Consider the following 22,635-nt stretch of genomic DNA (forward strand, 5'->3'; position numbering starts at 1 on the left):
TGATACATAACTCCTACTCTGTAACTATGGGATGAAAATCACCCACTCTTTGTTTTTCCGTTTTCTTATGACTCCACCCAAATTCGTACCATGTTCTGAAACTTCCAATTTTTCAACAACATGAACACTGAAGACGGGAAGTGACAAGAGGGCCAAGTCTCTCTCTGTCTGTCTCTCAGGCCAAATTCCAGTCCTACAACTCCCAGGCTCATTAAGAATTTTTTGAACATGGGCGCCTGGGTGGCTCCGTTAAGTGGCCGACTTCAGCTCAGGTCATGATCTCACAGTTTGTGCGTTTGAGCCTCACGTCGGGCTCTGTGCTGACAGCTCGGAGCCTGGAGCCGGTTTCAGACTCTGTGTCTCCCTCTCTCTCTGCCCCTCCCCTCCTCACGCTCTGTCTCTCTGTCTCTCAATAATAAATAGATGTTAAAAAAAAAATGGTTCAATAGCCAGCATACAGCACACCTGGGTAGCTCGGTTGGTTGAGCATCCAACTCTCGGTCTCTGCTGAGGTCATGATCTCACGGTTTGTGAGTTCGAGCCCCACATCGGGTTTCGCACCAACAGTGGGGAACCTGCTTGGGATTCTCTCTCTCTGCCCCTCCCCCACTCTCTCTCTCTCAAAATAAATAAATAAACAAATAAATAAAATAGCCAGCATAGTTGCCGAAAACAGAAAACACTAAGAAATGACCAGATTGGGGGATTCCAACGCATCTTGGGAGAGGTGACTGGTGAACGGGTCGAAGACACGGCATTGGAAAAAAACTGACAACAGGCCAGCAACGTAAGCTCAGAAGTATGAGAAGTGACACCACACGGATGGCGTTCCTCCGGGAGAAGCAGGGGCCAGCCCCCAGCCACAGGGCAAGAGTGGGGCTCAGGCTGGAAAACGCACCGGCACCCCACAAAGTCGCTCACACCTGCACAGCCAGGCATCACCTGACCACCCACCACTTCCCTCACCAGCGCCCTGTTTCTTCCACCGCCAGCATGATCCTCGCCATGAACCTGCCGGAACACGTTAGCACCTCGTTGTGCGGAAGACACAAGCCTTGCCACTTAGAGACGTGCTCTAATCCCAGCCAAGGGCAAGGACCCTACAGGTTATTTGTCTCCAGACAAAATGATTCTGAGCGCTTCATCCCCAGATCGGAGCCGGGATAGCAGATTCTCAGCGGACACTCATCGGCTGGATGTTTCCGTTTATAGACGTTAAGATTTTATCAGAAGAGGTGACACTCAGATATACATATTTTATATACGGTTTAATATATAATAACAGATATCAAAGTTTACACATATCTCAAGGAAAAGAGTTAGTAACTAACAGACACAAGTTCTATTCAGACGTCGTTTGATATCATTTTTTTTCTCGCTTTTCCAAAGGGCTACAACATAAATGCTCCACAGGCAGACAGAGCCTGCTGTTTTCCCATCACATTTAACACAGAATGCTCAACAATTTTGCGGTGTGGACCATGCATTTGAAAGGACTCTGCCCCTCATCTCGTCGTATATAACATTGTCATAAAACACACACAGTGGGGACGCCGGGGTGGTTCAGTCTGCTAAGCGCCCAACTCTTGATCTCAGCTCAGGTCATGATCTCACGGTCATGAGTTCAAGCCCCACATTAGGCTCTGTGCTGACAGCCTGGAGCCTGCTTGGGATTCTCTGTCTTCCTCTCTCTCTGCCCCTCCCCCACTCGTGCTCTTTCTCCCTCAAAATAAATAAATAAACTTTAAACACACACACACACACACACAGAATATATCTCTAAAGGGACATAGACCATTTTATAAATTGATGAGTACATATGCCAAAAAGTAGCAAATTTAAGGCACTTTTTTTTACTGATAGCATAGCACACTTATCAATCACTTTATGCTTGATATTTGAAGCCTTTGAGAAAAAAATGTCACAATTATCATTTCATCCCCTTACCCACTCTGCACCTGGAACTTGTCACTATGGCAACCTGTCCCGATGCCTCTAAATCAGAAGCGATCTGTGTGTTCGTATTATATCCTAAAATGCAAAACCAAAACAAAACCACCAAATGCACCACCAGAGCATTCCAAATGTTCTTTGGTACGTTTCAGAGAGTTATTATCTGTCTAACAGAGGATGGAATAATTCAACATCTGGATTCATGGCTTAAATTTTATTTTGCATTTTTTAATGTATCACTGGGTAAATTATTCCTTCTGTTTTCTTAAGCCTCTCAAGTTTTCACCACCATAACGAAATAAACCTAATGAGAAATCAAATGGAAAATTTATTCCAGTAAAACAGAAATATAATTTTTTTTTGATCCTGGCATGCGATAAAAGGGTCAAAACAGATGCTACCCAAGGCAAAACCTGTACCATTGCTCTGGAGGAGCTCCGATTAAGCACAACTCGCATGTTGTTTGGTTGGTTGGGGTTTTTCTTAATGTGAACGGAATCTCTGATCAAAAATATTTAAATCCAGGGGGCGCCCGGGCGGCTCAGTCGGTTAAGTGTCTAACTCTTTTTTTTTTATCTTTTTTTTTAACATTTATTTATTTTTGAGAGACAGAGTGAGACAGAGCGTGAATGGGGGAGGGGAAGAAAGAGGTGGGGGGCGGACACAGAATCCAAAGCAGGCTCCACGCTCTGAGCTGTCAGCACAGAGCCTGACGCAGGGCTCAAACTCACAGACCACGAGATCATGACCTGAGCCAAAGTCAGATGCTTAACCGACTGAGCCACCCAGGCACCCCAAGTGTCCAACTCCTGATTTGGGCTCGGGTCATGATCTCATGGTTCATGAGATCAAGCCCTGAGACAGGCTCTGTGCTGTCAGGGAGGAGTCTGCTTGGGATTCTCTCTCCATCTCTCCTCTCTCTCTCTCTCTCTCTCTCTCTGCCTCTCCCCTGCTTGTGCTTGCTTTCTCTCTCAAAATAAATAAACTTTTCAAAAATGTTTAAATCTATTTCTAATAAATAAAATCAATGTTCTCAAGTACACTGAGAAAAAAACTTTAAAACACTGTAAGTATCCTAAATATTGATTCATAGTATTCATTAAAATTATTTTTTATCATCAGCAAAGTCATGATCTCTTTAATACACTATGTAAAGAAGTTAATGGAAAATCACCCTTAAGAATACACACAAAAGTGAAAACGGATGCTAACTGGAGGAATTCGATGTTTTTTCTAGTTTTTATCTGTGTGTGTTAATAATTCTATAATAAATATGAATGTTTTATAATTTGATAAAGTATTCTTAATCTTAAAACATGGGGTATCGTAGAAGAAAATTCAGTTTCAAAATATAATTAACGCCAACTGTGAATAAGGCACTGTGTGTGCCTGGCACTAAGAAAAGCAAAAATATAAATCAAATGAAACTCCTGCTTCTAAGGACCTCAGGCTCTGGTGGGGATCATGGTTAGAAAGGAGGAGAGCAGCAGCCATAACTTACTCCATGCCCACCGGAGAAGGTATTCCATGCATAGTCCTATTTTATATGGGCTGCACAGCTTGGGACAGAAGGAAACTGAAGCTAAGGGAAAGAGACTGCGCCCCAGACACAGTTTACGCGTGAGACACGGTCGACACAGGTCCAGGGTTTGCCCTTGCCTGCCATCCCATTGGCTAAAACATTCAGACTCAAAGAGCAAGGAACACGGAGACCAAACGATATACTTTCCAAACAACCGCCTGACACGACAACCTAAAGGACATTATCTGAGCTCACAGGATGTCACCAGGGACGCCCGTTACTGTTTTCCCAGCAAAGTGTGGACAGGCTGGTTGCTGAGATAACGGAATGGGGGACGGAACTGGAGATAACGAAATTGATTCCGCTGATTTTAACAACAGAGTTGCGATCGGGAGCAGGAAAGTGTCCAATTTCCAACTGAAAAACACTTTCTTTAAAACAATACAAACATCGGGGGTGCCTGGGTGGCTCAGCAGGTTAGACGTCTGACTCTTAATCTCTGTTCAGGTCATGATCTCACAATTCGTGAGTTTAAGCCCCGCATCAGGCTCTGTGCTGACAGCATGGAGCCTGCTTGAGATTCTCTCTGTCTCCGCCCCTCCCCCAGCTCACACTGTTTATAAATAAGTAAATAAATAAATAAACAAACAAACAAATAAATAAATAAAACATCATTTTAAAACATAGCTATGTTACACTTTTCAAGAACTTTCAAATCCATGGTCTCAATGGATTCTTTTGAGGTGACTAAACCTATAAACATGTAAAATGTTGGTGGTGGGTATGTTAATTAGCTTTACCTGCCATATATTCTTCAATTAAAAAATTAAGATAAAAGGAAATTTTGTTTGCCCGACACACACGTTTCCTGTAGACAAGTCACCACGGGAACGTGCTTACCGCATCGAAGGTACCCCTCCAGCAGCTGGTGGAGGAAAGAGCAGACACGGAAGCCACGCAGCCAGAATTTTCCTGGGCAAGCTCATGCTGCCACCTATGGAGTGTAAGCTGCCCACGCCCCTGCTTCCCCAACAAGACGAGCTATTTACGCAACACCAATGACTCACAAAGCACAATGTCCGTGCTGTCCACAGACACCTACACGCCCACGCACCTGCTGCTATCCACCTCCTGATTCTGCCCTCTAAATACGTATCTTGAAATTTGTTGGGAAAACAGTTGTTCAGTTTGCGACCCGAAGCACAGTAAAGGTAACCAGGGCGAGCACAAAAGCCATTAAAATTACTCACGTCATTTCTGGCCCCCAGAGACCTGATCTAAGGTACAGCCCGGCGGAAAAACATGCTATGTGTCTAACTCCACGCCGATTTGTATCCTGGAACCAACTGGGCTCTACGGTTCTTTCTGCACCAAACGTGAGCTCCACCCAGCACATTAAAAGGAGAAGGGGGTCCGTGGACCCAGGCCATTCCATGCAAAATAAAAATAGAATCAGCTCACCTTGATGCTTTCGAAATCAGAGGGGTTATCGTGTATCTCTTCGTCTTCCGTGACTATCTCAGCCGGTGTCTGGAGAGAAAACAGAGCCCGTGTCAGGTTCAGTGGCGGTCAGCCTACGTCGAGCCCCGTGAAAGGAGCAAACGACAGTGAAACAGAGCAACTCTGTGAACCACTTCTGTGGACAGAGCTGAAAATGTGGCCGGTTTTTCCACAGTGGTTGCTTCAAACCCCACACTGTGTCTGCCCTGTGTTTTTTACCTGTTGCTCCACTTACGAAATGCTCACCTGTTTAGTAAAATCGCTGGAGAAATCTTAAGGAGAAACACTTGAAACCTCTCTTGTGTGAAAAGGAGTGGAATGCGGGCACCTGGGTGGCTCAGTCGGTTAAGCGTCCGACTTCGGCTCAGGTTGTGATCTCGTGGTTCGTGGGTTCAAGCCCTGCATCGGGCTCTGTGCTGACAGCTCGGAACCTGGAGCCTGCTTCGGATTCTGGGTCTCCCTCCCTCTCTGCCCCTCCCCTGCTCGCTCTCTCTCTCTCTCTCTCTCTCACAACTAAATAAATATTAAAATAATAATAAAAGGAGTGGATTACCCTCCTGATGCCACCAGTCAGCAGGTAGTAAATGCCTGTGTGAGCCTCTGTGTGCCCCTGGGGACCACAACCGCCACCCTCGTTCCCTGTGTTCAAGACACCTGCCACAGCTCCTCACCCAGCGGTGTGTGCTCACACCCTTGTGTATTACTTCCCAGTTTTTGTGACTTGTTTGCAAGAGGCAGTGAGCTGTCTTTAACTGGCACCCTGGAACCTCTCGACTCGGGGAAAACCATGTGGTTCTGTGGCACAGAAAGAAAGGGCCCCCAGGGGCTACTACCATTATATGCCTATACCAGTCGGAGTAGGCGGGTGAGACTGTAGCGGCCATCACGCCAAGTGCACGCGCCTCATGCCCACTGCGGGCTGGCCAGGGGGTCTGCTGCTCATCACGGTCACCCAGGATGCCCGACCGACGGGGACACCTACTCCTCACGTTTCCATGATTACAGAGGCAGACGGGCGGTGTGGAGTTTACACATTACGTCTCTGCCAGGAAGTGTGGCTCGTTAAGTCCACTCACCCGTCTGCAGTGAAGGCAGGTCGCAAAGCCACACCTGAGTTAAATAAGGTGGGTGGAGAAGTAGCCTCTCACCAGGTGACCACAGCTGGTGGTCATGATGAGCCCTAAGGACCCACCAGCCCCCGCCAGCGGATCCTCGAAGGAGCAAGACGGGAGTCCGTGGCTGTGTAGACGTGTGGGCGGCTGCCCCACAGCCGTTGCCGCTAGCCCGACCTCCGTTATCCAAACGTTCTGAAAACTCAAACACTGTATGAGGGCTCTCTTCCTACAGTCCACGTGGGAAAGTAATCACGATGAATAAGATTCTGCGGGGACTGCTCCAATCACACAAAAAATAAACATGAAAAGTGCATTCTTTCAAAGCATCAGTGATGTCAACCATTGCTTCACGTACTCAGCGGTACAGACGGAATGCCTGGGTCCCCCGATGCTGAGATACAATAGGAACAGCGAATGCAAACCAGTGTGGCCCCCGAGAAGCTTCGTCATGGGGGGAGGCAAACGTTAATCGAGTCACACAATCAAGTACAAAACCACAACAGTGATACGCTCTGTAAGAGAGACACATGGAGTTAAATAGGACACGACGCGGGTTAACATACATGGGAGACCACCGAATGCTCCCTCGGTACAACCTGAACTATGAGAGATGAGACATGTTCATATATGAAGGGCAAAGGAAGACTATCCCAGGCAAAGGGAACCGTGCTGTGATCACAGTAGTGCAGCCAGGGGACGGCAGTAGTTGAGGCCAGCCAGACGGTGGTGTAGACAGACAGAGTGGGTCGCTTCCGGACATGTTATTAGGAGGTAAAGCTTGCAGCCGTTGAGATGGTCTGGATATGGAAGAGTGGGAAAAGGTGGGTCTTGGAAATATCTCAGAGTTTCTTTCTGTCCACTGGATGAACAGGTGTCATACGTCCATGGTCTCCGTGGTTTGGGGACGTGCGGAAGAACACGCACGTTCAGCATCTCAGAACATCTAATGCATGATGTCAACTCATAGTGTGTGTGTGTCTGGATGTGTGTGTGTGTACAGACACATGTTTGTATGTGTGGATGTATATTTGTGTGTGTATGTATGTCTGGATGTATGTATGTGGAGATGTGTGTGCATGTGTGTATGTGGAGGTGTGGAGGTATATTGGCGTGTGTGTGTCTGGACGTGTGTGTAAATGCGGAGGTATGTGTGTACATGTACGTGTATGTGTGTGCATGTGTGTATGTGCGTGCGTGCGTGTATCTGAGTGTCTGGGTGTGTGTGCATATGTAGATGTGTGTGTGCACACATGTGTGTGCGTGCATGTGTCTGGGTATGCGAGTAGGTGCGTGTGTCTGTGGATGTGCGTGTAAATGTAGAGGTATGTGTGTACATGTACGTGTATGTGTGTGCATGTGTGTATGTGTGTGTGTGCACGTATCTGAGTGTCTGCGTGTCATATGTAGGTGTGTGTGCGCACATGTGTGTGCGTGTGTCTGGGTGTGCAAGTGAGTAGATGTGTGTGTCTCTGGATGTGTGTGCGTCTGTAGATGTGAGTGTGCGTCTGCAGCCCAGGAGAGAGCTGGCGTCCCGGTGGCGGAGAGCTCTGTCTGGGGAAAAGTCTGGAGGGAGAAGAAGAGCTGCCCCGACCTGACCCATGCTGACCTCTGACCTTAAGCGCCAGGCTGAGAACGCGGAGTCTGCAAAGAAGACTAAGAGGCGCCTCGCAGGCTCATCAGAGGAGCGTGCGACTCTTGACCTCGGGGTCGTGAGCTCGAGCCCCACACCAGGCAAAGAGATTGCTTAAAAATAAAGTCTTACAAAAAAGAGGGAGGCCACGGGAGGGAGCGTTCTGCTCAGACCCGGCTGGCTTCCGGCCCGCGTACCGTCCAGCCAGGAGGACCCACGAGAGCGGAGAGGGGGATTCGATAACTGACGGCACGAGAGTCTCGAGGGGCTCTGAGGAGACAGGAGCGAGCCCAGGAGAAAGCGGGAGGACAGCCACGTCCACCGCGAAGACCACAGATTCGCGTGGACCGCGGGGCCACCTGCCCCCAGCCACCCCTCATCTCGTCCCTTTTGCTAAAAGGAGAGCCCGGTCCCGGGCAGCAACCCTACCATCCAGAAGAGCCTGGGCCCTCCCCAGACTCCAGAACCAGATTAGTCCCCACCACCCAAGCCCCCTCGCCTGCCCCCAGCTGCTGACGGGGACTTGGCAGACAGACACAGGCAGCGCGTTTCCAGAGGGGAAGAGCACAGGGAAGGAAACGGCCTCTCGATCCTTCTGCTCCACGTGTCTCAGCACGGCTCCCAGGCTGGAGGCGAACGTCCGGAGTCTGTGAGGAAACAAAGCCGAGGCCAACACTCAACGTGCAGAGGGAGGCTGGGCACAGTGGTGCCCAGAACCAGCCCGCCAGTGACACCACTGGGCCTCTGAGCCGCCAGCTTCGGCCGGCCCGTCACACGGGAGGCCTCCAGGATTCTGTCACATGGGCCCGTCACACGGGAGGCCTCCAGGCTAAGTCACGTGCGCCCATAAGTGCTCCTCGGGTTTAAGCCACTTCTCTGCAGGTTGGCTGCTCTTTACAGCTAGAAGCATCCAACAGAGCACTAACGACGCTTTTCAACTCATTCATTAACGTGCGCACCCGAACACCCTTCGCGAGCATAGTCCGAGTTCCTCCCCGCACCTAGAGGTGCCAACGCTTTAAAGCGCCACTGTTTTTTCTAACTAAACAATCCTCAGATTCCACAAACAGACTGGCCTCCTCCTCGTGACTCCAAATTGTTTTGGTTTCACCTTCTTTAGTGTCTCATTCTTAGCGCTTTCTGGGGCGTGGAATGAATTAAAGTTCGGCGGCCTTGCTCTGCTTGCACGGGAATCTGAGCAAGGACACGCTCCTCTTGTACTGAGCCTTGGGGACTCTGAAGGAACCGCATTTCAGCAGCCGTGGGACCCGGCCCCAGGTCTCTGTGATCTCAGGAGGCCCGCCCTTCCGAGCACCGACCGGACGTGCCTGGCACCTGCCGGGGTCTCTGCACTAGAGGAGAGTTGGTCAGAAACGCTGAATTATCCCCCCTTCGACCCCGCAAACAATCATAGCTCAGAGGCTTGGGCTAAACAGAGCCTGCAACTCTAGGCACTTTTCCGCCTTTTTTAAGTGTTTATAAAAAGAAACGTAACCTTAAATCTGGCAGAAGACATCGATTTCGTGAAACACGTGTACCTTTAATCAGAGCGGCAACATCGTTAAATCATCAGTGTCTTAGTATCTGGAGGCCATTTTTGCGCAGATTGTAAGAGCCAAAAACTGCAGCGAGGACCCCGCCCAGGGGACCTGCCAAACCACTTCCTGCTTCCCCGCTCCACAAGACCGCCTTCCTCCCTCCCCAGGGCAGGAAAACGTCCTCGGGTACCGCACGTTGGCAGGGCCTGTGCCGTGTCTCCTGGGGACCCTAGAAGGAAAGCCATTCCTGGGGAAGGACGAAGATGACACTCGGATGCAGACATGGACCTTCTGCAGAAGATACGCTGTTTTCTCAAAGACTGAGGATGAGAAATGTGCTTACGTGCTCTCGGGCAGATACTGCGGGCAAAGCTGTGCGTTTTAGAGCCCACCCAGCCCGCCCGCCCCGGGCAGGAGCAGGGCTTGGGGCCAGAGACCCGTGCAGACGTGACGGGCACTCCCAGGGGGCGTGGGGCCGAGCTGGGCAGGAAGCAGGGAGGACCAGGCCGCCATGCGTTTGCTCCTGTGCAGGCTGAGGCTCACTCCTCACACCTTCCCCACTTCCCTCCACCTCCCCTGGGCCTTCCTCACACTCTGTGTCACGCCTCCGTGAGCCCCAAGGAAGGAAGCAGAGAGAGGGGCCCAGCATGCATCAGGCCCTATACCAGGCACTCACACGTCCCCCCCACCCCGCCGCCACGTGGATAAGGAGTTGGGGGTCTGAGGTCAGAAAGCTAGAAAGTCGATGACCTGTGATTCCCAATCACATGACCCGTACACCTCTCGTTCCATCACCCGGTCATCCCCCAGTGGTTATCAAGGACCCCCTCCCCATCAGAAACTGTGCCCGTGAGCACAGCAGGCCGTCCCCTGCCTCATCCAGTAACAACAAAGCTAACTCTGCGGTCACAAACTGTGACAAGCGCTCGGAAGGGTCCCAATAGCAAAAGAACCCTCCAGGGAGAGGGGCGGGCAGGAAAACACGTGATGTAGGATACACAGTAGCTGACTGGAGAGGGCACAGAACATTCCAGAGGCCGGGCGAGCCGGGGGGAGGGGAGGAGGAGGAGACCGCAGTCGGCAGGGGCTGACGGAGCTGAATCGAAGGCGGGGGACATGGTCTCGTGAAGCAGCTACCCACCTGGTCCACCGGCACCTCCACCTGCAAACTGCTGTCTTCTTTGACTTCTGGCGCCTCCTGGGTATCCGCGCTTGGAGTCTGGGCTCTAAACACGTCACCTTCTGGAGAAAAACAACATACGTGGGGTTCTTGGGCCAATGGCCACCGCACAGCTTCTGTCCCAAACCGACGTCACAGCTTGGCGTCCTCTGAGCCTGCCGTGCCGTGGTCACGTGGGGCGGCCTGCCCGGGGGCCCCGGGTCCACACCCCTGTCTCCACGAAGCTCCTAGACCCTGAAGTCACGGTCATCGCTGTGTCCTACCCACCACGGGACTCAGTCCCGTGGATGAAACACGGTGATCGCTCGACCAGCGCGTGTCCAGTTAGCTCAGTGAGAAATAAACACAAAGCAACCCCCGGGCAGCAGAATCATATTCTGAGCACATGTACCTTTGTTACTTCAAAATTACGTCAAGAACTTATTTGGAAGTAATGAGCGAAAGGAGTCTGGGTTTGGACAAAATGAGTTCTAACAAACGAGGTGTTAAAATTGTGCCCTGCGAGGTAGTCAGCTAAGCCGACAGACAAGAATCAGCCCATCGGCATTACGATGGGGTGGATTACTGCTTACAAAGTCCCAAGGTTCTCGAAAACTTTATCCTCACCCCAGCAAAAAGTGACAGCAAAAAGAAAAGGAGGCAGCCGCTTCCTTCAACACCCAGAGGGTGTAACCGTGGCCGTGATGGGCTCAGTGACCCAACACGGGATGGGCCACAGCTCATTCTACTTCTTCCTGTCCTTCCCCCCTCCCCTTCCTGGCCCTCAGCCCCAGGAGGACCGTCCCCCAGTCCTGGGCTATGGGGGGGCCCTGCTCCCAGAGAAGGGATGAGGAGAAGGAGAAGGCAGAGGGTGGCATCCACAGGTACCTCACGTGTTCCAGGCCCTCTTCTGTCTGCTGGACAACTAACACTCATGCAAGCCCCCCACAAAACTACCATGCCCGTTGGTAGATCAGGAATTTGCCCAGGGCCCCAGGCTTGGGAGGGCCATGGCCGGAACCTGGGCCCCAGCACAGCACACGGCTTCCCAGAGGGAAGGTCTGATACACGCCGGGCAGCCCAAGCCATGTGGGACAGGCTTTGCCAAGAAAGACATTTTACGTGTGCTGCTTAAATTCTCTATTACTGTTGATATGTTATAGTATCCCTGAGTATAACCTCCAGTGCTCTGCGGTATAATCTACAGTACTCTAGTATAACCTACAGTACTGTAGGCTCAGTAGGCTCTGGTGTTAGGCCCAACCTGGCCATGGTCGGGTTGTATCAGAACACGGCGTGGGCCGTGCCCACCGGCCAGGAACACTGGCTAGAGAGGGACGTCTGAGCGCCCCACGTGCAGATCCGAGCCTGGCACACAGCAAGACGACACCTTCATCTGGGATGGGAAGGTCCGAAGGGGGAGGGCGGGGAGCAGGAGAGGTCGCAGGAAGACCTTCAAGTCTGTAGCCTGGAAACAAGCAGAGGGTTCCCGGGAAGCCAAGATACAATGAGAGCAGAGAATGGAGGAAACCGAAGGGAGCACCAGGGGAGGGAGGGGCTCTAAGAAAAATGATTTCCAAAAGTCGTCATATGCTGCCGAGAAGCAAAGGGGAGCCCTCCTTTCCGGGCTCCTATCCTCTGCGTAACCAGCCACCGTCAAAACACCTGTGACACATGCTGATGGAACATGGGGCTGGCTCCCAGCCAGGGCTCAGCCCCTCCCAGCCGGGACTCAGGCCCCTCCAGCCAGTCAAGCCCCGCCCAGCCAGTCAGGCCCCTCCCAGCCAAGGCTCAAGCCCCTCCCAGCCAGTCAGGCCCCTCCCAGCCAGGCTCAGGCCCCTCCCAGCCAGTCAGGCCCCTCCCAGCCAAGGCTCAGGCCCCTCCCAGCCAGTCAAGCCCCTCCCAGCCAGTCAGGCCCCTCCCAGCCAGTCAGGCCCCTCCCAGCCAAGGCTCAGGCCCCTCCCAGCCAGTCAGGCCCCTCCAAACCAGGAGTCAGGCCCCTCCCAGCCAGGTCTCCGCAGAGTAGAAGCAGGAGCTGAGCAAGTATTTTTGGAATTATTTCATTTTAAAATCAGCTCCAAAGTTTAATCTTTTAAATGTCCCTCCGACTCAAAAGATAAGCCTAAACCATTCAGACGGATTTTAGTTTCACGTCTCCCTCCAAAGGCTAACTTGTCTGTGGGTTGTTTACTGCCTGCCTGGTCCTCAGGGAGAGCACGTCCCGCCCTGATGTACACAGAGGCCCAGAATTACCGTACTGATCTGGCAGGGCTTCCTGGTCCGAGAGCCCCACTGCCTTCGGCACTGGGATTTTGTTTTTCTCCTCTCACCACCACGGCCCCTCGAGCTGAATGTCTCATTAATAAACCAGATAGTCACCCATCGAGTGTTAAAACCAGATAGTCACAAGTCATATCTTTGCGGTGAAACTGGCCCCGAAACACAACACCGTCTTAAAAGGGTAGCATTTTTTAATGCCGGCAGCCAAAGGAAATTCACGTTACCTGAACTGCTTTGGAATGAGGGTTCCACCAGTGTCTTCTTCTTCCCCGCTCTGGCGTAAAAAACAGAATCCCGTTCCTTACGGGGAATGCTGTCATACTTATGCATTTCTTTTCCTTTGGAATCCTCCTAAGGTACAAATCAAGAACAAAAAGTGTAGTAGGAACAGCAGCGTGCCAAGTCCTATCAGTCACCGTGAGAACCGTCAGAGCAAGCACACGGCTCCTTGACTGCCTGGCTCAGCAACCTGGAAGAGGCGTCCCTTCTGGAACCATCTGGACGGCTCTGCCTCGGACACTTCTCTTCGTCTCCCTCACCAGGAAAGGGAGGCGCTGTCCTACTAACCGAAGGTGCCCATGTACCTGACAAAATGCGGGAAAGCTCTGGAAGGGAACAGGAGAGTCTGAGCGGGTCTGTGTGGTTTTAGACACGCCTAACAGCCTAATAAAAATCACTGTTTCAACAACTACGAAACTATTCCCGCTGGAGCTTCTGGGCAAGGCAGAGCATCTCAGATAAAAATAAATAAATAAACATGTGGCAGGTTCATTTTGGGTTGAGATAAAGGGAAACTCGGACGTCTTTAAAAACCTACAGACAGTAGTAACCAAGCATGGGGGGATCACAGCGTACGATGAACTAACCCCACACACCATCCCGGCTCCGTCCCACGAACCGTCTTCACAACACAAACCATCCCGAGGTTTTCCTTAGCCCTACCTTTGCCAAGGTATTCGGAGTGAATGCAGGCAGGACTGTGCAGAGGTTTCTCCTGAGCTCCCTAAGGCACCTGAGAAAACGTCAAACTAAAACACCTACCTTGCACCATTGGTACATTCACGGTGCAAACCGCCCGTGTTTTCTTCCCGCAGAAATTCAAGGGTGAAAATCACCCCACGACCGAATACAAGACCCAAGCAAACTCTTTCTACCTGTTCCAAGGGGCTTTCCTAAAACTTGAAGTCCTGCTCCTAAGTATAGGAAGCAGGGTCGAACCGGTCTTCGAGACAGAGCACGGTCCCAGGTGAGGGTCTGCTGGAAGCAGCTGGGGGTGCGATTCTGCAAACCTGCTTCACTCTCCGAGCATCACCGACATCTCCTTCTTGTGATCATTTGCCCTATCGTCAGCCTCTCAAAAGACACCAGGTACTTAGTGTGTTACCCCTGAAGTCAGACTCAAGGGACAGGACACAGAATCGTCCCGGCCTCCTCACGGGGACACAAAGCAGCACTCAGCACAGAGCGAAACGCACGGCGGAGGCCAAGAAGAGCCACGGCCCGGCCACCAGCCCCGTTACCCCAGGCTCCGGCCACGAGATGAAAATGAGCTGGTCCACGGCGCCCTGGAAGGTCACCTGAGACACACGGAACTTCAGGCCAGCACCACGGCAGGTGAAGAGAGGGCACGATGTCAGTAAGTCGATTTTACTGTTTACTCTCACACCTAAGTACCTGAAGGAAACTCAAGTTTTTAAGAGCACCTTATCTCCACAACGTCCAGTGAAACCTGGAGCCACCCTGGTTTGGCTTCTCTCCAAGTCTTAGCCCAAACCCTGGCTTGTACCCTGTCCGCGAGGACACCCTGCCGCACTCACCCGCACGCCCAGTCTCCTTCCTCCCCCTCGCCCGGCGCTGGACGCAATCCTCCTTGTCTCTGGGTGGCTTGTTTAGGGTGTTTTTCGTTCACCGGTCACCACCCGAAGGCTGGAGGGCACAGGACGGGGGACGTTTGCTTGTCTGACCATGAATTTCCGAGCCGGCACATAGCGGGCACGCGGTAAACGCCCAGGCGAGTGAGCGCGGTGCTAGCGTGATCTGATCTCCTTCTGCCTTTCAAACGGGCGGCAGTTGTTGCAACCTCAGGGTGCTGTTCACGTGCCTCAGCTCGGAGCTGGGACCCTCAAGCCCAAGCCCACCCGCCCTCCTGGCCCTGCACACCCACCCCTCCCTGCCCCCTTGCCCTTCCAGCTCCCCTCCCCCCTTGCTTCAAATCCCAGTGCAAGCCGACCTCGAGGGCCCTGTGCCGTGTCCCCCGTAACGCTGCACGTGGTCGCCAGAGCACGGCCGAGCCCTCTGCATCCCCGGTGCCCGGCAAACACAGTCCGCGCTCAGTGAAGGGATCCTGACAGCTGCTCTGCGTCTCCGCTGGTTTCATGAACCGAGTAGAGGATGCGGGAAAAGCAGGGGCACAGGAAGGGAGCAAAGACAGGGCAGGGCCCGACCGGGCTCACATTACACACACACACACATGCACACACACACACACACACACGGGCCTGCACCGCCGCCCCAGCCTACCTTCCCGTGCCCACGGGGGGGCCCCCCATGCGCCCCCAACCTGCCACGCTCCCCAAGAGCCGCCACCCCCTCCGGTGCGGCCTGCAGCCTCGCCTACGGGTCCTGCTCCGACGTGGCCACGTTCCAGGCAGAGGACCCCTCGAGTCAGAGCTCCCCCAGGACCCGGCGGGGCTGCCGTCAGCTTGACACGCGCCTCCAGCCGCGGTGGACACTCTGCGTGTCGCCTGTCAGAGCAACGCGCATTTACAGCAGTTCTGGGAATGGACGGGTTGAGCAGGAAAACAGGGAACCCGCTGCTCCCGCCCCCGCGGGGAGACTTTCAGACGTCACCCTCTGCTCCCCACTCCTCCCTGCCCCGAGTCCGGAGTGGAAATCAGGGCGGGCACCTTACAGAGGCGACAGGTGCTGCTTTTTCAATTTCATGTTTCTTTTTCCGACTACAGACATTTCCAGAAAACACGCCGGAGGCATCCTGTGCTTGCTTCTCTGCAGTGCTCTGGGAACTGTCACTTTTCTGCGGAGCCCATCTCATTCACTCTATGCTTTCCTGCTGCTGTCACAGTCTTGCTCAGGCACAGGGAAGAGCCTCCCAAGGTACCGTGGCTGAATTAGCTCATCTGGCTGGGGAACAAGGACCACCTGATTGAGTCAGGTTCAGAGTCAAGCTGGGGGGCAAAGCCAGCGCTGAATGCTGAGGGAGTGTCCCGCTTCCAGGCGGGTGAGGTTTCGCATCGGTGAGCCAGCCCCGACTCCAAGCATTATTAAAGTGAAAGATTTGCTAACATTTGGACCTGACTGTCGCACCTTCCGGCCACTAGAGGCACGCACAGACGCAGCCGTGGATGCTGTGTGATACTGCTACAGTCTTGATGTTATTAGCCTGCAAATGGCATTTCCAAAGCCCTTACTCCGCACTGCACTTTACAGTTTAGACGGTCACTAAAGTGTGTGTGTCCCGTTGTATGCGTCTCTATGACTGTTTCACACACACACACACACACACACAGACACATGGCTTTAACTTGTCAATGTTTTTCTCTCCATTTCTGTTCACAGACAACGTTTTTTGTGTTCTGTGCCCAAAAGAGAAGTAGGTAATATTAGTGGTCTGGTTGTGGATGTGATATAAATACAATGCTTACTAATTAGTCACTGATATCTTACGGAGGCTTGTACATTCAAATACTCATTTTAATACAGGAATGCAGCTTTAAACATTTATTAACTTAGCCTCGCTTCTTTGGAAAGTAATGGATACAAAATCACAGTAAATGTAGCTGCTGTAAAACTGAATCTGCTAGAACAAAATTAGAATATGTCTGTTCAGTGGTGCCTGAGTGACTCAGTCGGTTACATGTCCAACTCGGTTTTGGCTCAGGTCATGACCTCACGGTTTGTGGGTTCAAGACCCTCTTCGGGGCCTGTGCTGACAGTGCAGACAGAGTCTGCTTGGGATTCTCTCTCTCCCTCCCTCCCTCTCTCTACCTCTCTCTCTTTCTCTCAAAGTAAATAAATAAACATTAAAAAAAAAACAAAGAGTAGATTCATTTGTTATTTTCAGAGGACTGAAACAGTCACAGCTCAACTTAACTGAGCCCTGGGCCACCCTGACCTCTCCCGCTCTCTCATCCACAACCACCCAGACATGCCAGTGCCCCTGCCCGGTATTTTTCTTCTCGTTTCGTGGGACCGAATGCCATGAGGCACGTGGTTATCTTACGTGTTGCTAAGAGACGAAGCAAGCTACCAGCTAAACTATGTCACGCTGCTCCCCTGTAACCTGGGGGTTCTGTTTTCTGCTTTCTGCTTCCTGGAAAAGCCCTTGGAGAACTTTCAGACAGAGGTGTTTATCACATCCCGTACCTGTGCATAAAGCAAGAGGACAGTGTAACAGACATAAATTGCTCGAACCCTCTTGAGATTTTACGTCCAGAGTCGGGCTCTCCTGAGCCATTTCTTTCTTTCTTTCTTTTTTTTTTTACCATTTATTTATTTTTGAGAGAGAGACAGAGAAAGAGCGTGAGCGGGGGAGGGGCAGAAAGAGGGAGACACAGAATCCGAAGCAGGCTCCAGGCTCCGAGCTGTCAGCACAGAGCCCGACGCAGGACTCGAACTCACGAACTGCAAGATCATGACCTGAGCTGAAGTCGGACGCTTCACCGACTGAGCCACCCAAGCGCCCCATAAATAGAACAAATATTTAATAAAAGGAAGAGAAAATTCTATCCCTACCTTAAGGACCCGACAACATAATGAGATGAGGGCATAACTAAAACGAGTAAGGGCTACCCCCCCCCAAACTACTGCTTCAGCCTCTGTGTGCTCAGAAGCTTCCAAAACCACGGAAGTATGGGATTCTGAGGTTGTAGCATTCACGCCAAGTATCAGCTTCAAACCCAGTGCCCACACCACCCGCGAGCTGGTTAAGGCAACCTGAGGGAAACTCCGTGAGGCTGGAATGGTGTGCACACCCACGTGGGTTCTTTGTCCCCCGAAACAGCTGCCCCCTTCTCTGACCCCTCGAGGACCTGCACTGGGTTTGCCGATCTCCACGTGTCGCCTACTCCCTGTCCCGCGAGCCATCACCCTGTGCATGTGACTCATTTACACGCCCCTTCTATGATGAGACAAGGCCATGTGTCATGTATCCTAACCAGATGAAACGCACCCTTAGGGCAGAATCACATCTATCGTTTTCATGTTCTCAATGATTCTCATTCTTTCATTCATTCAAGAAACACTTAATGCTAAACTCAGCCCGTAGAGAAAGAAAATTGAAAATAAATGAGACGATCGTTCAGCTCGGGAAGCTACCGAAACAAGAACAGTCGATTCAGGAAAACCTTGATGCTAAAAGCCAGGCAAGAACAACACGAAAAAGAAGTATTCCAGGCTCATCTCCTCTATGAGCAGACAGGCAAAAAACCCTAACAAAATTTACCAAACCCCTTTCGAAAAGCGTTTGTGAGCAGTGAGGCTTCTCAGTGAAGGCAGGTGGGAAAGGAGTGATCTCAGCGAGAAGAGTCAGGTCAGTCGTGTTATCATCGCCAGCAACACCGAGCTCCTTCGGCACAAGTGTGGACGGGCAAGGTTCTGGGCCCGTCCACGGATGGACTCTCGCCAGGCAGATGCCACGGGGGCTCGTGGGTCGGGAAGCCCAAGCATTTCCAAGAGCGTGGGTAAGACAGTGGTTATGAAATCCAAGCTGCACCAGGAGAAAAGCCACTCCAAGGGCCGGCCACCAGATACCGGAAAACAGAGGTCGATACGTGGGGAGATGGGTCTCAAGGCTGGGAAGTCTCAGTACGGAGGGTCCCTGAGCACAGGGGCTGGGCAGCCAGGAACAGGCAAACAGTAGACGCTCGACAGCTTTACTGAGCAAATCCTAAGGTCAGTAGAGCCACTGAAATGCAGTTTTTATAAGACGGTGGGGATATGTGGTCATCGTATACACAGGTGACAAAGACCCATATGGCCCCCAAGACCTGGCTTCTACCTGCCCATCCAGGCTCTTATCCTGACACCTGCTGGCCATGCTTCTCGTGCTTTATGTGCAACACACACACGCACGCACACACACACAGTGAGCTGTGCCCCAGCCCTGAGACGCCCCCTCCCAGCTGTCCTCAGGCTCAGGGCAGCCACACCGGGCTTGACGCCCTCCCTCCTGTCTGTCCCCACGCCACACATCTTCCTCCTCACATTCACTGTGTGTATGTCACAGACATCTCCGTGTACCTCCCAGTTCTACACCCACAGCTGCAACACCTCATTCCCCACACGCACAGGGGCAAGCCCAGCACCCAACACTGTGCCCAGAAGTCTGCGTCCCCACCGCGGGGCCTCTCCAGGGAGGCGTCCTTATCAAGGTCAAGGACACCACGGCCATCCACAGCTTCCACTTCATTGTGTGAAAAGTACTTACTTTTTTCTTTTCTCTTGAGTATTTCTCGATGTCCGCGTACTTTCTGAAAGACAAACGATAGTCAGCTAGAAATTGGTAAAGATCAGCCAAAAGCCTCTTTCCGAGAACGTAGACTACAGCCGTGGCCTTTCGGAAGATGAGGCCACGGGGAAGGCCTGTCCGGTGTCCTGACGGCCCGGGCTCACGTCCACAGCTGTTCCCCGGTCTCAGGAGCAGAAACGGCCCCAGCGAGGTTTGCTCAGTTTCCTTCCCAGAGACCTTGGAAAATCTCCACTCACCAGTGTGGTAAACCAGCCCACGGGCAGCGTGCTCATGGGCCCCTCTGTCCAAAAGCTTTCATACAGTCGCGGGGGGAAACCTAACATTTTCAAGGTTTTTAAATTTAAGTCTTTTTATTTTTTGAGAGAGAGCGTGCACGCAAGTGTTGGAGGGGCAGCGAGAGAGGGAGAGAGGCTCCCAAGCGGGCTCCCCGACGCGGGGCTCGAACCCACGGACCGTGAGATCATGACCCGAGCCAAAACCAACAGCTGGTCGCTTAACACACTGAGCCGCCTGGGCACCCACATGTTTGAGGTTTTTGACAAACGACAGTCACTCCCACAAACACGATTTCTCGCAGTGACCTGTGGCACATGTACCACGTCCTCCCTGGGCTGGAGAGGACGCACGGCTCGGAGACGTGAGGGTTTGGTTAAAGCCGCGCTGCTGATCAGGAGAAGAACAGAGACCCCAAGCCCGTCCAGAACCCAGCCCAGCCTCCTTCCACCGCGTGACAGACCCCTTGTCTAACCGCCACCATGGCGCAGAGGCACACGCCCCGCTCCGGATCCCCGTGCAGGGGCGCTGACCTCCACCGCTGGTACGCGCGGGAGGGACACTTCTGGCACCGGCTCCCCGGCCGACGGGCACCTCCCTGGCCCACGGCGTGTACGGGAATGGACTTCAGTTTCCTAGCAGCCCTGCGGATGCTCTTCTTCCCGAGCCCCAGCCTCTTCGGCGAGGAGAAAGATATTTAAGCGACCGACCGACGCAGTTCAGGGTTCAGCACATGAACGACAAAACCCGTTGAGAGACGGGGGCTTGGGTGGGGAGCAGGGGACACAGAGAGAACCACTCGACTCATTTCAACAGCCCCTAAGGTGTTTTGACCCACCACGCAGTTAGGATGGTCACCAAAGAATTAGCACGTTAATAAACTCGGGACATGGCCGAGCTGCCAGGCACGCGGGCAGGACCCTAACCTGCCCACCTGCCGCGGAGTCATCGTCTGTGGACAGGACGAAAGAGGCCACTCTCTGCCTCCAAGTCGAAACCCTAATGGCACAGGAGCGCACACGGGCACAAGGTCGCCACAGACACCGTCCCTGGTGGTGTCTCAGGGGCCCAGGCTCCAAGCGGGGAACGTACAGGGCGGGTGGGGGTGAACCCATCTGCCTGTCCCAGCACGAGACGAGCTCTGACAGCTCCTTCTCCTTCCTCGAGACAATGACCGTAGGAACCGTGCCGAGGAAGCAGCCCCAGGGAAGGGCCCTGGCAGGTCCTCAAACAGTTGTGCTGCGGCTGCGTGTGGCTCAAACACACCCTGGGACGAGGCTGCAAAATCCCACCACCAGCTGGAAACCGCTCCTCCTAGCCAGACCCGGGAATCGGGAACTTTCCGGGTGCAGAAACAGGCGCGGGCGCCCGAGTTAAACACTGCCTCTGACAGACTCGCGGGCAGAGGGCTCCATGTGCCCTGGAGGGGGGCACCTGACCCCCGGGCACCACAGCCCGGCCTTCCAGGACAGGCGACAAAGGCCGTGGCTGGCCTGTCCCCCTGCAGCTCAAGGGCAAATCGGTGAGGCGGCCTGTCTGTCATCCCACGCCCCGCCCTCTCTTCTTCCAGGGCCCAAAGGCAACGAACTCAGCCTTAGCCCTAATGCCGGGGCTTTAATTTGGAACAAAAAATTGAGCATCTGGATCAGTACATACCTCTGAACTCCAGTCTTGCAGGTCACGTCCTTCCTGACCCACCACTGAACCTGGACCCCCCCGCCCCATACGAACACACACGAGCTCACCAGGAGCTGTAGCCGCTGAGAGCCCCAGACTAACAACCAGGTTCCTGTCCCTGTCAACACAACGTCAGAAAAGTCAGGAAGTGTTCTGGACTGTTGGAGGTCCCACGGCATTTGGAGCAGGGAATACTGAGGCTCGAGTACACACACAACCGAGAAGCAAGGTGGGTGGAGCACTGAAGTCTCTCTAAGGAAGCGTCAAAGGCCACGGCGCCCTGAGGACGCAGGTCACACGCCTTATCAGGTGACTTCAAGGTCCACGAACCGTGAGAACTGCAGGCAGACAGGGACTCCACGCCCGTCCCCGTGAGCATCAGTGCGGGCCTCTGGGCAAGCAGGTCCAGGGTGAAGCCGCTGGGCGTCCCTCAGGCACGAGCCTACAGGACAACGTTGTCCACTAATTCCTGGAGCTTGGCTGGCCCGTTCCAGACGGCGACGGCGGAGAGAGCAAAATGCACGGAGAAGGGACAGCCAGCCCTCTCCTCTCCGGTGACGGGACGGGAGCTCCCGCCAACACCTTCATCTTCCCTGCAGACGTTCCCACACGTCCAGAAGCACACGCCCTGGTGCACCTGTTAGCCCGGGGCGGGACCCACCATAAAAGTCACCACTGTGATTTCACGGACCAGTGAAAGGTGTCAGACTCTCGATTTCAGACCAGGAGAAACTGACCAAACGAACAGGGCGCCGGAGGGAGCGCTGGGCTCTCACGCCTGTGCCTCGGGGCCAGGGCTACGACTGGTTTGCGCACTGAGACTCCTCTCTCTAAGACCCCCAGTGTCCCCAGAGAAAAGACAGCGCATACAACGCGAGGGCTTACTGTCCCTGTGAATATATCAAACCACAGGAGTCCCCCCACGCCTAATTTTGAAAATCCAAAACCGCGCCACTTATAAAACGAGAATATCAAGTTTCACTACAGGAAAACAGCCAATAGCTGAACAGGCCTTGCACGGGGACAGTCCTGGGGGAAAAGGCAGATTTTACCCACTCAGGCGGTAAAGGGGTGAAACGTGCTCACCGTTGGACCTCCCTGGGCACCTTAGAGGATTTCCAGTAAGGGAAATATTTGAAGGTCTCCGGTCCTGCCGCCACGTAAAAGTGGGTATCTTGCAGATCCTTGGAGTTGTCCAGAAGATGCCCGTTCATGGTAAATAATCTGTGAATAAAGGAAGAAGAAGTGGGCCAGAGACTTTCGAGCACCCATCTCGGGACCGGGGGCGTCTGCAGACAGTACGACCGGGACGTGGGCTACCGGCGGGCGAGCTGGTGAACTCTAAGCAAGTCAAGTCCAGACAAGCTAATTAAAGCCTGTGGGAGCTGCCCTTCCAGGGTCAGGCTTGCCTTCCATTTTTAGCCTGTTTAATTAAAGTGTATTTTTAATTACGTACAAGTGCTCAGGGGCCCTTGAGAACATTTTAAGCTCTTGGTTGGTG

At 53.0% G+C, this 22,635-nt stretch overlaps 1 protein-coding gene across 3 annotated transcripts in view; it reads right to left on the bottom strand.

The window, feature by feature from the left end:
* Positions 1–22,635, bottom strand: part of DCDC2C (doublecortin domain containing 2C) — a 76,374-nt gene that overhangs the window by 25,291 nt on the left and 28,448 nt on the right. For all 3 annotated transcript variants that reach the window (XM_053201289.1, XM_053201288.1, XM_027077806.2), the window contains 5 exons: positions 22,221–22,358; positions 19,143–19,185; positions 12,922–13,048; positions 10,400–10,500; positions 4,937–5,005 (listed from right to left, as the gene is read on the bottom strand). In XM_053201289.1, coding sequence (XP_053057264.1) covers positions 4,937–5,005; positions 10,400–10,500; positions 12,922–13,048; positions 19,143–19,185; positions 22,221–22,358 — 478 coding nt within the window. The remainder of the gene's footprint in view (positions 1–4,936; positions 5,006–10,399; positions 10,501–12,921; positions 13,049–19,142; positions 19,186–22,220; positions 22,359–22,635) is intronic.

This window comes from Acinonyx jubatus, chromosome A3 (assembly GCF_027475565.1).
Source record: "Acinonyx jubatus isolate Ajub_Pintada_27869175 chromosome A3, VMU_Ajub_asm_v1.0, whole genome shotgun sequence".
Taxonomy (NCBI): Eukaryota; Metazoa; Chordata; class Mammalia; order Carnivora; family Felidae; genus Acinonyx; species Acinonyx jubatus.